Source organism: Meles meles, chromosome 19, assembly GCF_922984935.1.
Source record: "Meles meles chromosome 19, mMelMel3.1 paternal haplotype, whole genome shotgun sequence".
NCBI classification, from domain to species: Eukaryota; Metazoa; Chordata; class Mammalia; order Carnivora; family Mustelidae; genus Meles; species Meles meles.
In genome coordinates, this window is record NC_060084.1 from 10,820,990 (window position 1) to 10,836,302 (window position 15,313).

General features: G+C 38.2%; 1 protein-coding gene across 2 annotated transcripts in view; it reads right to left on the reverse strand.

Annotated features, from left to right (window-relative positions):
* CNTNAP4 (contactin associated protein family member 4) overlaps nt 1–15,313 on the reverse strand; it is a 260,192-nt gene that overhangs the window by 167,482 nt on the left and 77,397 nt on the right. For both annotated transcript variants that reach the window (XM_045989410.1, XM_045989411.1), the window contains exon 3: nt 10,536–10,729. In XM_045989410.1, coding sequence (XP_045845366.1) covers nt 10,536–10,729 — 194 coding nt within the window. The remainder of the gene's footprint in view (nt 1–10,535; nt 10,730–15,313) is intronic.

Consider the following 15,313-nt stretch of genomic DNA (forward strand, 5'->3'; position numbering starts at 1 on the left):
CATCTGCTTTTGATGGCCATAATTTATTCCATTGTGTGAAGGTGCAGTAATTTACTTAAGCAATTGATCTACGGCTAGTGGGTTAGATCAATATTTTGCTGCTACAGACAATGTTCCAATGAATATTCTTGCATACTTTTCAAATGCACAGTGAAAGTGAAGTTACAAGATAAATCCCTAGAGTCTGAGTCCCTTTTTGGTGCAGATTATTTGGATAGATTTAACGTATTAGGCAACATTGTTTTGGACTCCCTTCCTTCAATGCACTAAAAACATTCATTTCTTTCTGAAGAGTTTTCACCTATTTATTCTCCCACAAACAGAGCTTGAGAGTTCCTTTTCACCCAGGCCCCATGGCAATACTTTCTGTGTCTTAAATTATTTAGATCACTTTCAAAATGTTGACTTCATACACACGGTACTTGAACATATAGCACGGGCATACTTAAGCTTGTCCCACCGAGCTGTGGCCTTGGGAAAATACCCTCCCCCCACCCTGTTTTCTTTATAAACTGGGCATTATCATAGTTCCTAATTCACTGGGTTGGGAAGATTAACTGGATAAATATATATAGCATACAGAATAATGCCTAGCATATATGTTTCTATTCAAGCAAATAATCCCTCCCTTATTTATGGACTTTAACTTCAATTACTTACAAACCTAGAGATAGATTTAGGCCATAAGAAGTGTTCATTCTTCTTCCTTTTAAAATGATTTTCTTTAGGGGCACCTGGATGGCGCAGGGGGTTAAGCATCTGCCTTTGGCTCCCATCATGATCTCAGGGTCTTGGGATTGAGCCCCGAGTCAGGCTCTTTGCACAGTGAAGAGTCTGCTTCTCCCTCCCACTCTCCCTCTGTTCTCTCTCTCTCTCAAATAAATAAATAAGATCTTTTTAAAAATAAATAAATGCTTTTTCTGTAAATAGCTTCCTCTTGTGCTGAACAGTAGAATCCATAATACCTGTAGTAGTTAATAATTTTTTATGAAAAGTCATCACATTAAATGCATAACTATTAAAGTTAAACAAGACATTATTTTGTTATATACAACAATTTGCCAAATTATGTCTTAAATAACACTGTAGTTTCAACATTCTTATTTGTTTAAGTCTTTTAAGAAGTGTTACCTGACACCTGTTTTCATTTGCTTTTCTTTAATGGTGAATGAGGCCACACATTTACATATCATCTTTTCTTTTCTGTGAACTTCCTGTTTATATTTTGCTTCCTTTTTTCCAAAAAATAAAGCTTCAGGGGCGCCTGGCTGGCTCAGTCAATATAGCGTTGCAACTCTTGATCTTGGGGTCGCAAGTTTCAGCCCCATGTTGGGTGTAGAAATTACTTAAAAAAAATCTTTAAAAATAAATAAAAAGTAAAAAATAAAGCTTTATTTTTTATTAGTAATTCTAAAGAGTGTTTTGTGCCTGTGTTAATACAATTTTCTGTGCTAACAGGAATATTCTGTAATTGCACTAAAAACAGTAACCACTGGGCTTGATATAGCTACTGAGCACTTAAAATGTGGTTAGTGCAACTGAGAAACTTTATTTTTATTTTATTTCATTTTAGTTGAGGTTTAAACTTAAATAGTGGCTAATATATTAGAAGGTCTTTCTCATGAGAAAGGCAGAGTTAAAATGTGGTTTATAACTTTTTTTTTTAACCTAGCATTGACCTTTAGCTAAATCCTTCTTGCACAGGAGTTTACTGGATCTAAGATAAACTGGCATCCTGCTGATTATGCTTTGTACCCAACTAAGAATCTATACTTGGTTGTCAAGTTTGTTTATTGAGTAATCCAATGGTTCCCACACTTTGAAGCAAACTGGAATCACTTGGTGCTATTTTTAAAAAATCCCAATACCTGGGTTCCCACCTCTAAACTTTATTCAATGAGCCAGGATGCTGCCTGGGCATTGGAACTCAAATAAGCAGCAAAATTTGGGAGCCCCAGATATAACCTGTAATCAGTGAGTAACCTGGGAGTGATGAGATGCGGGTACATCAAAAAAAGGGGTTGACAATTGTCTCTGAGGAGTTAGATCACTGACAAGGCATCAAAGCTGAAGGTCGCCTGAAGCTGATGGCTTTCCTGATCTGTGGTGGCCACACCCACTCAGCCTTGGCTGTTGTGACCTAGTCAAGTTGTTGGTATATTTAGAAGCTGTTCAGTATAACTGAGCATCCATTATGCTGTTGCTGGTCTCTATTCCGTTTTAAATCTAAGTAAACTTGCAGGTGAATGAAGTCTATTTGGTCACTGTCAATCTGAGTATGAATCTTAACCCACGGCCACTGCTGCTGGTGAATCAAAGTGAGCATCGCCATCGTAAGGCTGAAAGTAATTTCCAATTTATACTCTTTCCTTTAACGTTGTTTATGCTATTCTTTATGCAGCTTTCTAAATATCTCATTTTTTATCTTTTCCTCTGTGGCATCTGGATTTGGTTCTCTTGCGTAGGTGCCTCCCAATATTATGTTTTATCTATCCATTGCCGTGTGTGTTCTTTCATTACTTTTTCCCTATTCTTGTATCATTTTTAAATATTCAATTCATCTGGTCTATATTTGGATATAAAAATATTATTTGCTTTCTTAGGAACCATAGCTTACTTCAGTCTATACTGATTAATTTCCTCACATATTTTCAATCATACATCTATCTTGGGCAAATCCCTAAATGTATTTGGGCTTAGTAATGGATGTTCTCTTTTGTTCTTTCACTACGCTTTAATGTGCCAGTATAAACCTGTTTTAATTAATATAGATTTATAAAATTTTCCCAACATGTACATTCTTCTTACCACTGTTATATTTTGCTAACTTACCTATTTTCTCACATACACTTTTTATATGTGAAATTCAGAATGACTTCACTTTTATGAGTTATTTTAGGTAGAATGAGTAGCTTTATGATACTGTTTTCCACTTCAAAACAGATATGACTTTGCATTTAATCACATCTTCTTTTATGTCCTTCGGTAATATTCTAAATACTACTTTTAGGTCTCTCATACATTTTCTTCTAGGTTTTTTTCCTTGATATGAATTCATTTTTGGTTCTATTTTAGGTGGAGCATGTATTCCTTTTATATTGTCTATTGTTATATATACGTAGAAAGAGAAATTACTGATTTTAAAAATTAATTTTATTGTTAGACACATTACTGAAATATTTTTTAAATAATAAAATATTCCTCTTAGATTTTTTTTAAAGATTTTATTTATTTATTTGACAGAGAGAGAGATCACAAGTAGGCAGAGCAGCAGGCAGAGAGAGTGAGAGGGAAGCAGGCTCCCTGCCAAGCAGAGAGCCCGATGCGGGACTCGATCCCAGGACCCTGAGATCATGACCTGAGCCGAAGGCAGCGGCTTAAACCACTGAGCCACCCAGGCGCCCCTTCCTCTTAGATTTTTAAGTGTAATATTGTATCAGTGCCAAATCTTATCTCCTCCTTTCTAGTTTATGATTGAAAAATGCTTGTAAGTTCAGAACTTAGAGTCACATTAGGAAAGAGAGCTTAATACATTGGTTTTCTAGAAGACCTGGTTGCCTAAGTATTTACAATCAAAGGTACATTTCAAAGCGACAGAACTGGTCCAAGAGAGAAGAACTCCAAATGTAGCCTCCTGAGACTGGGAAACTAGAGAAGCCAGAAATGAACATCTACAATACCACATCATAGCAATGGCAAGAGGGAATGGAGAAAAGGGGGTGATGTTTTCATTGAAGGGTCATATGGGAAAATGTGCGATACAACTAGAAGGTGTATTTAACACATGTTACTCCCTGGTTGACAATTTGAGAATGATCCTGAATATAAGCGTGCCCTCTGAAGAGAGCACCAAATCCAATCTCCAGCTAACTCTAATCCCTTCTTCAAATAAATTTTACTTCTTTATCCATTCATCTGTTGATGGACATCTAGGTTCTTTCCATAGTCTGGCTATTGTAGACATTGCTGCTATAAACATTCGGGTACACGTGCCCCTTTGGATCACTATGTTTGTATCTTTAGGGTAAATACCCAGTAGTGCAATTGCTGGGTCATAGGGTAGTTCTATTTTCAACATTTTGAGGAACCTCCATGCTGTTTTCCAGAGTGGTTGGACCAGCTTGCATTCCCACCAACAGTGGAGGAGGGTTCCCCTTTCTCCACATCCTCTCCAGCATCTGTCATTTCCTGACTTGTTAATTTTAGCCATTCTGACTGGTGTGAGGTGATATCTCATTGTGGTTTTGATTTGTATTTCCCTGATGCCGAGTGACGTGGAGCACTTTTTCATGTGTCTGTTGGCCATCTGGATGTGGTATATATACACAATGGAATACTATGCAGCCATCAAAAGAAATGAAATCTTGCCATTTGCGACGACGTGGAGGGAACTAGAGCGTATCATGCTTAGTGAAATAAGTCAATCGGAGAAAGACAACTATCATATGATCTCCCTGATATGAGGACATGGAGAAGCAACATGGGGGGGTAGGGGGATAGGAGAAGAATAAATGAAACAAGATGGGATTGGGAGGGAGACAAACCATAAATGACTCTTAATCTCACAAAACAAACTGGGGGTTGCTGGGGGGAGGTGGGATTGGGAGAGGGGGAGCGGGCTATGGACATTGGGGAGGGGAGGCGAACCATAAGAGACTATGGACTCTGAAAAACAACCTGAGGGTTTTGAAGGGTCAGGGGTGGGAGGTTGGGGGAACAGGTGGTGGGTAATGGGGAGGGCACGTTTTGCATGGAGCACTGGGTGTTGTGCAAAAAGAATGAATACTGTTACGCTGAAAAAATAAATAAAATGGAAAAAAAAATAAATAAATTTTACTTTACCTGCATAGAGACAGGTCGTTTTGAAGAATACGCAACAACAGTGCCATTTATCTTATCTCGTTGTATATGTGTGCCTGCAGTTCATAGGGGTTCTCATGCATATACGTATATTACATAAAATATCACATATGGCTACAAAGTTCCAATACATGTGTGTCTAAGGAAGTTTATGAGAAGGGACTGACGTAGTACATGATAGAATGAGCACAGATGAAGGAACCACACGACATGATAGAGAAGGTGGCTTGCAAACTGACCGTTCTGATCCATGACTGAAGCCACATTAAAAACCCTAATGCGGCCACCGTCAGTCATGCACTAATAGGTTAATCATTTTCATGTATATATGTATATTACGTTATTTAATATACATATATACATTATTATGTATATATGTGTATTACATAGAATATCACATATGTATATTACATACATATTACATAAAAATGTATATTATACAAAATATCACATATGGCTATAAAATTCCAATACATGTGTGTCTAAGGAAGTTTATGAGAAGGGACTGACGTAGTACATGATAGAATGAGCACAGATGAAGGAACCACACGACATGATAGAGAAGGTGGCTTGCAAACTGACCGTTCTGATCCACGAATGCAGCCCCATTAAAAACCCTAATGCGGCCACCGTTAGTCATGCACTAATAGGTTAATCATTTTCAAAAGGGTGAAGAACGCATAGTTAAACAGAAAAACAAACGGGAGGTTTCCTGAGGATACAGACAACTTCCATTAACAATGTCTTTTTAGCACTGAAGTAGAGGCCGGCTTGAAAGGCACATGCAGCTTAAAGCATTCTCCAGGCCTTTGTCCAAGGACCAAGGAAGTCTTACGATCCATCAAGCTTGACCATCTGACATGTTGACATACACGCCATCAGTACCGTTGTAGTCCGTAGCACCACAAATGATTTTTGCAGGCTGAAGTCACCAGAATAAGGGCTCAGCGGGGGAAAGAGCTAGAAAAGCTGTACCTTGCAGCTGAGCTTGCAACACACCTCCCACTTGTATTCCTGCCTCCTTGCGTTTTCTATTAAACTCCCCCGGTCACGTACTTATTTGATTAGAAACAAATATATATGTTAAAATCTTTGCAGGTAGTCTTTCTGCACTGCCTGAATTTGAGAGTTGACAACTCAATCACTCACGGTGACAGCGGCGTGCATATTTTGTGAATATACTATTATGTCACAGGGGCCCTGGGTTTTTCACAGGCCAAACCCAGAATCACGGCATTAAACACGTCTCATTAAAAAACAAAATAAAAGTACTCTAACTTTAGAAATACACTACAGGTTTTTTGTTTGGATGAAATCCATAAAAAAGACAAAGAGCAAACTATTCTGTGTAGAAGAATCATGTTTACCTAAATAATTCATAAAATTGGTACCATCCCATTCTTTGCCTGTGTGGTCTACAAAAGAAACCTGGGCATGCATCAGAGACAATCTGGATAATTTAGCGATAAAGTTCCTGCATATGTTGATCTATTTAAAATAGTTTCTAAGATGTTACTTTCATGATATTCCAGCACTTGTTCTTAAATGAGTGAAAATTACACCTTACATTTACTTTTTCAATCACTTACAATAAACTGGCTGAAAAGTCTTTTGATCATAGATGTTGAGGGATTTTATTTTATCTTCCATTTGAGAGGAACAATTTTAGCAGCTTGCATTTTCTAATTTTTTGTGAAATATTTATATGCCATCTACTAGAGTACTTTGTATAAATTACATTTACGAGCTTGGACTATAAATTTTTTCTAAAGAAATGTTTTAATGTGTAATTTTACAAAATGCCGTATATCTGTCAAGTTTACAGTTCTATTAAATATGTGTGTGACCTGTGTAGATAATAAATAAAATATTTTGTCTTTCTTTTTAATGATTATTTGTAAAAAGCAGCAGGGCATTTTATTAATTCTTTCAGGTATACAGAAGTCATTGTTTTCCCCAGCGCTCAAGGTGGGATCAAATGAAGGCAGAGTGAGGACCCCCACAGCAGCATTTCAATCCAAGTTGATGGGTTTTATTTTCTTTGTTTCAAAATTCACAGTTGTCTTTTCTTTCTCCTTCCATTACACACTTGTATAATGGCTTATGTGTTTCCTAACTCTCTTTCATAGCTTTCTTTCTATCATCTGGGGCAGAATGTGAAGCTCTTAAAGAATGTTGTGTATAGTCTGTATACAACCCAGAGAACCTTTTTAAAAATGGGTAAAAACATACCAAATAAAGAAAAAGAATTTGGTAATGATATATTTACAAAATACAACAAAGGGTTAAATTCCTTATTATGTGTATCAATTAAAAATTGTACTTTGGCTTCAAAAAAAAAACAACAACAACACAAATTGATCTGTGTGATCCAGATGAATCGTCAAGAACTGGGTACAGCTTACCATGTTTCATATCTCCTGCTTTGACAATTGTAGATTCACAGACAGGGCGCTTCCCTTGGAGCAGCACCTGAGTCACTGGAGCAGAACAGAATTTTGCAACGTACCTGGGATGAGCAGGCACCATGAAGATGTGTGTGTGGCATGGGATCTGAGTTGTCGTACCTACACCATAACTTCACCTATCTTATGTGTACACGTGGTACCTGTTGCACCAAGTCTTAATTTTGATCATGACATTCAAAGCTATCCATCAATTTTCTTAATCTTCTTAACCAAAAGTCTCCTTTAGACCTTCCAACACCTGACAGTCCCTTCTGACCAGTAGACTCACTGGTTATTACATGAGATACTATATCTCTGGATATCTCCAATGAACACTTTTGTTCAACCTTTTCTAGCTATATAGAATAGCTTCCTTAATCCTCCCAGAATCTAAGTTATCATGCTTTATTCAACACCCATGTTAACCCAGCTTTTTTGACAAAGTCAGTCACAATGATATGTATATTCCACCAATTTCCAAATCTCTAGAAGTCTGTATCCCATATTTGCATGCTTCTCTGAATCACTTTTTGGTTTGTTCTGATGCATTTTATCTCTTTGATGACATTAACATGAGCTCTTTTAATACCTCCCAAAATTATTTTTACAAAGTTAGACCCAGATTAGGAGACTGATGTACTCAAATCTATTCATTCATTGATTTTTTTTCTGTAATACACTCAACAAAAACCATGTGCCACACTAGGTATGCAATGCCGGAAATGCAAAGATGAAAAAGATAAACTCTCTCCCATAAAAAGGCTCAAAATTTGTAGGGGAGAGAGAAATGTACCATCCTAACTCTAAATATATTAAACTGGTAAACATGAATACACTAAAAGGCAGAGGTGATCATGGGGGAAAGGAGTCACTATAATAAAGTACATTGTTTCTGTTCATTCATTTATTCATTCCCTCATTCAGTCATTCCACAAACACTTAGTATTTGCCTGCAGCATGACAGGAACTCTTTTTTAAATTTAAATTCAATTTAGTTGACAAATAGTATATTATTAATTTCCAGGCTAGAATTTAGTGACCCATCAGCTGCATATAACACCCAATGCTCATTGCATCCAGTGACCTCCTTAATGTCCATCACCCTGTTACCCCATCCACACCCACCTCCCTTCCAGCAACCCTCAGCTTGATTCCTATAGTTAAGAGTCTCTTATGGTTTAACATGCCAGGAATTCTTAAGATTTGGGATGCTGAGATGAAAGGTTGGAAGATACAGCCTCTATTTTCAGGGTGCTCACACTCAAGAGAGGAAGACAGTGAGTAAACCAACAAATTATAGCATAGTCTAAAAAATAGCATTACCTTGACAATTAATTGTAGTAGATGTCAGCGATCTTTATATTGATTAGTTTGGATTAGTCAGGGATATTATTATGCCTCTATTTTACCCTGAGTACCTCATATCTTTTTTTTTTCATTTCTTTATTTATTTGAGAAAGAGAGAAACAGAGAGAGAGAGAGAGAGAGAGAGAGAGAGACAGAGTGTGTGTGTGTGTGTGTGTGTGTGTGTGTGTGTGTGTACTCGTGGGGGGAGGGGCAAAGGGAGAGATTCTCTAGCAGCCTCCAAACTAAGCACAGAGCATGATGTGGGACTCAATCTCATGCCCCATGAGATAAAGACCTGAGCCTAAACCAAGAGTTGACACTTAACTGACCGAGTCACCCAGGTGCCCCAATATCTGAGAACCTCACCTTTTATAAGAGTAACCAAAAAAAAAAAAGCAAATGGTGTGGTCTAGGTTTGGATTTCTCCAAGCTTAATGAACAGAGAAACAATTCTCATGGTTGATCCGTCATTTTAAGAGATGTCAAAAACATACGTCTTACTTAACACAGGTAAATATCACCATGAATTAGCCTCTACTTATCTAGTTTAAAAACCCAATGCTTAATTTAGAAAGAGAGTAAAAAATAATCCAAACACCTAGTTAAAATAAATTCTTCATTAAGCTTTCATTGTTATTGGTTCATAATTACTGTTTATTTTATCCCTAGTTTGAATGGTTCTCATGAAATTAACTCAACCATAATACCCAGTTTTCCTTGCTCTTCTACACTTGGGCTTGCTTTGGATTTTAAGGCAGCTTTTCTCAAAAATGCTTATAGGCAACTTCTTCCAGCCTGACCGTTAGGGTCTCTCTGGAGACAGAGCTGGGCTACTTCTTCTCAATTCAATTTACATCAATAAACATGCGCCAAATGGCCACCAAGTGCTTTAGAGATACAAAGGTGAGTAAATCACAGCCCATTTCTTCCATGAGTTGATAATGTACAACCGAGTTCTAGGAACTTTCAAAAGAGAGACAATTGACTGATCAAAGAAAATTATCATTATGTGCCCAAATAGGCTTCCAAATTATGTGTGTGCTAAGAAGGATGCTTCATTAAGTTACTCATTTTCTCTGGTTCTAGCAGCTCAGCCAGAGGAAAAAAAAAGAAAGAAAGTTCTTTGACTGCAGTATGTTGTCCCTGGCCCACGTAAGATCCAAACCAATACCATTCTACTAGCAAAGACCCTTTCTTCACCACCAAGCAAACTGCCTACAGCTTCATTCTCCCACCAGGTGTTCGTATATAATCAACCAACTGCAAATACCACCTCACTCTACTATAAACTTCCTCCTCATCGGTCTCCTTACAGGAGCTATGCCCCTGCCCATAACACACAGCATTTTACACACTTACACACTTTTAAAAGAATAGACAATGGTTTATACATAAATCATATATATGTATACATGTGTATATTTATATCATATAAAAATACTCCAAATATATATACAAACCTCTATATACTAGAGAGAGAGAGAGAGAGGGAGATGTTCAGAAATCTCTGAGTCATCAGAGTAAATAAAAGGAAAAATTCTTTTAACCAAGATTTAAATGAAGACCATGCAAAGCCACTGTGTTATTGGACAAAGCCTAAAAAATTTCAACAGATTTTATTTCTTATATTTCCACACTATATAATGGGCAAATAAGATTTTTTCCAATTTCTGAGGTCTCTGAGATAAATTTACCTTTAGTATTTTCATAAGTTATACCATGAAATGAATATTAACTTATTTTTTCTTAAAAAAATGTTTCCTAAGTAATTGCAAAAACTCTTTCTCAACTTAATTTAGGAGATTCGTAAATAACATTCAGAGATGACTCTCTCTCTTTCCCTGAGAGACTATGTATATGTATTCTGTCAAAGAAACATACCCAGATGCTGTCTTCTTGTCGATATTGTTTCCAGTTCCTGCCACTGTCGCTGAACATCAGGAGGTAGCTGGTCACCCAGTTGGAGCTCCCGTATCCCCCCTGGGTGGCCACAGCGGTGGTCTCCATTCTCTCTCCAAGGTCAATCTGCAACCACTGGTATTTGTTTGACACAAGTGGAGACCAGCCACCAGCTCCTTTTATGCAAACAGAAACAGAAGAAAATGGGCAAAAGATTCATTACCAATCTGTGAGTGGACTAGAGATGCTAGTAAGACTGTATTTCTGGATGGAATTTAATAAAGTCAAATTTCCAAAATACAAAACTTCTCATAATTGTAGAATAGTATAGAAAAATAAGAATTTAGTATAAAAAGATGAAGTTTGTATTAATTATGTTCATTTCTAGGTATTATAACTTCCTAACACAAAGATCTTATCGAAAAGTTTAAAGTACTTAATTTGACAGGCAGACATTCCTGTCTACACTCGGAACTAGCAGGTTTACTGCCCACACACGATTAGGTAATGATTTAACTTTCAATCGTGGTTCACACTGTAGTGGGACTAGAAAACTGCCTTTGGTATCTGATCACGTTCAGACTTCCTGGAGAAAGAAGTACAGCTTTAAGCCTGACAATACAGATGGTCAAGGAGCCGTATCTATCCCCACTGTGTTTACAGTCCTGTGGGAATAACAGGCATTGAGAAGCATGTATGAAGCACAAATGTTAATGGTGAGACAGGTGCAGGGAACAATAACACAATAAATGATGGTGGAGAGTTCTATCCAGCGGAAGGCTGGACCCGGCTGGCAACAGTGGATGAGAGGCAATTAAATTTTCAGAAATTTTGCAAGCTGATTGTTAAATGTAGCCATGGTGGGAATATTTGAACCACAGAAATTGGCAAACTCTACAAATCAGTCTGCACGCCCAGCCCAGCCAATTCACTAATACGACACCAGTTCTATCCTGTCCGTGGAAGGGGTTGGTGGATGGGGGAGATGGGAGATGGGGGAGGGACTACCAGGGAAAAGGTCATAGAGTCGGGAGTGCTTGAGCACTCGAGAGTGAAAAATAAGAATCTACTGTATGTTCAAGAGTGTACAGGTACAGCAGAACTTATCACATTTTCTTTTATTCACTGCACAGCAGAAATATTAGAGACGCGACTACTGTATGTCTTGTTAAGATATTTCATTCTTCCAGTTTAATACAATAATGCCTTATTTGGGGAATTTATTTAAGTAATACTGACATTGATAATTATATAAGTAATATGTAATCACTGTAAAAGTCATGACATAGGGTTTAACACCTTAAATTCATAATTATTGAATATTCAGAATCTATTAAGATGCAACATCTATTACATAACACCCCAAATAAGAATATAAGCACATGTTTTCTTTCCCCCATTCTTTTGTCACCCACCTTAAGGCTCTGATATAGGTCTAATATTTAAGTAGAAGATCACTTTGGTGAAGTAAATCAAGCAGAGAAAGACTGTTATCATATGGTTTCACTCAAATGGGGAACATAAGGAATAGCCCAGAGGATCACAGGCGAAGGGAGGGAAAAACTGAATGAGAAGAAATGAGAGAGGGAGACAAACCAAGAGACACTCTGGACTCCAGGAAACAACTGAGGGTTACAGAAAGGAGTGTGTTGGGGGGATGGGGTAACCAGGTGATGGGTATCAGGGAGGGCACGTGTGGGGAAGAGCTCTGGGTATTATATGCAATTAATAATCAGCTGCTCACAAATGGGAACTGACCATCCTCATGCCAAAGCCTCAAAACTGAGTCAATACAGCATTTAAAAAAGAATTACATGACAATAATATCTTCTCTCGATGGTATCGTGCTAATATTTAGTCTGATTCCCAAGTTACTTACCACGTTGTCTTTAGAACTAGATACTTTTTTTCCCTCAAATTACCTTTCTTCTTGGAATAAGTCATTGTTCAAAAAGTGTCTTCCACTCCGTACATCAAAAGTATAATGCTCTCTCTCCAATGTTCTCTCTCCCTTTGATCGAAAATCTTTATACATATTGCAATTTTTATTGGTTTGTGTTTACTTTTCATTTTCTCTGTAGCTGCTCTTAAAGACTCTGTGGTTTTGCCCAGTAGCCTGAACGGGTGGCGTTCTCTTGGTCACCAATACCAGCTATAATGTTTAAGTCAGAGGAGAATATTCTCATATTTTGAGCAGGAGGGCTTGTTAGTTCACATGGGCTCCAGCTGCATTTTTGGTGTCTTGGTGTCATTTATCCAGCACAGCTCTGCTGTCCCCAAGGAGCAGCCCCTATTCTTGTAGCCTGTTATCTACATGGAAGAGAATTTGTTCTTGAATGATCTGAAGACGATCTTAAATAGCACCCTCCCACAAATAGCCCAGGAAATTCCTGAACCCTCCGTGGGACCTGTTCCCACAGCATTACTTTTTAAAGCTAGGCCAAATTTCCTTCGTGTTCCACTTCTCCCAGATATAATGAAACTCCATCCTACCTTTTCCACTTATTCTACTTTACTTAATATTTACTGAGCAAGGGAGGGCTTTGTATCAGGCACAGTGTGAAGGTTTGTTATCCGACTCTCAGAGCGGCCTACTGAATAGAGGACTAGTCATATAGGGAGAGTCTGAATACCTTGCACAGGGCTCTTAACCAGGACCAGCAGTGCCTCTCATATCATCAAGATAAAAAGAATTGGTATTTCCCAATGGATGTAGAAAAAAGGGAGCTGAGAGAGGTAGGGGAACCCTAGAATTTAGCTATCAGGCAGTAGAGCCAACTTTGCTCCCTCGACTTAACGAAAACCATGTCTCTCAAGTACAGACACAGGATGGGAGTGGCAAGTGGGTAATTACTTCCCTCCACTGTCCTCTGTCATCTTACTACTTGTCCTCAGGATCTATCCAAGTCTGAAAATTGACAATTTCCTGAAGTCTGATGCTACCCAAGCATCCGCAGTCCCTTTACTGCTACAGCTGTGTATCTCTTTGTATTTTTATCATTTTTTTTTAAACACAGAAAAGTTGGAAAAGAGTGAATGAAGTGTCCCCAGCTGGCCATCACCTCAACCTAACATTTTAACATTAGGAATTTTATCTTTATCAGCTTATACCTCTGGGAAAGCACTGATTGTTTCGGGTCTTGATCTTTCTCGTTAATTTCAACAGTCTGTACACTTTTTAATATAGAATTTCATAATCTTTCTCTAGCATTTTGACACTCCTTGATAGAACAGTATTTAAAAAGTGAACACATGAGGAGCACAGTGAGGAAAAAAGAATCAGCAGGACTCTGGTGAGTTAAAATTGGATCATCAATTCTCATCAGGAGAAAGAGGTACCTCTCACTGACCGCTCCCTCTTCCCAGCACCGCTCGCTGTTACAGCTGCACTACCCGACTTGAAACATTCGCAGTTAATTGACCTTGAACATTTCAATTTCTCACCTGCGGTGAAAAGGTACTACTGATATGCAAATTAAGCTATATCATTAACGAGGTACACCAATAAAGTAATGGAAATTCGGATGCTCTTGGGCTTTACCAAGTTAAATCGGCCACAGGGAACCCAGAGATTCCCCACGGGATTTTAAGCTGTTGGGCTCTGCGGAGGCACATGGTCTAAGATGCGATGGAGTGTTACGCTTGTTCTAATTTTAAAACAAACCCCGAAGAGTAACATGGAAAATGCAAACTTATGGATATGGGTACAGAGATGGATAGAACATGGCACACTTTGGCAGTGGCAGCCTGCGGGGACAAGGAAAAACAGTAGTGACAGGGAATGAAAGCCAACGTCAACGTCAGGTCACGGGAGCCATATGCCCACCACAAAGCAGCTAGCTACCTGGAGCCATGTCGTTTTCACATTTACTTTTTTTAATGGAAAAAAGGAAGGGTAACTCCAGCCGATGGTGAACTCTAAATTACTATAAAGTAAAATGTAAGAATTCTTTCTTTTATTTATTAACCAAACATTTTAGTGGTTCAACAAGGATTATTCATCCTTAAGGAAGATTTTTTTTTTAAATATTTTATTTAAATATTTTGACAGGGAGAAATCACAACTAGGCAGAGAGGCAGGCAGAGAGAGAGGAAGGGAAGCAGGCTCCCTGCTGAGCAGAGAGCCCGATATGGGGCTCAATCCCATCATGACCTGAGCCGAAGGCAGAGGCTTTAACCCACTGAGCCACCCAGGCACCCCAGGAAGATTTTTTAATATGCCCATGTGTTCACGATCACAGAAGACCAACACCTACAGACCAAAGACCACCTGTTCATAATCCCATCTAGTCCACGGTTATTGACACTTAACCCACAAAACAAAAGCAGGAGTCTCGTCCCCTTACCTCACTTTTTTCCAATTCCCCTCTCCTTTTCCTCCAGCTGTGGCCTCATCACTGAGACTTGGCATAATAAAGTGTCATAAGTCTATCCAAACAAAAACATTTGTTGACCCTTCGTGTCATAGCCTGAAAACTCACATTTAAAACTGAAAATCCTTCCCATTGATGAGACTTGGAAGTTATATGCTGTAGTATTATTCTGAGAATTAATCTCAAAAAGCATATTAAAGTGCCTATTGATTTCTCTCACACACAGCAAGCATGTGGATACATGGTCGTCGTTCCTTTTTGAATTGTAAAACAATTATTATTACTATTGACTCCAAATAAAGATTTATGATCACAGCACTAAATTCAGCTTTGAAAATATTTAATTCCTGAATGACCACAAACACAGCATCTCTTTTGTCTGTTGCC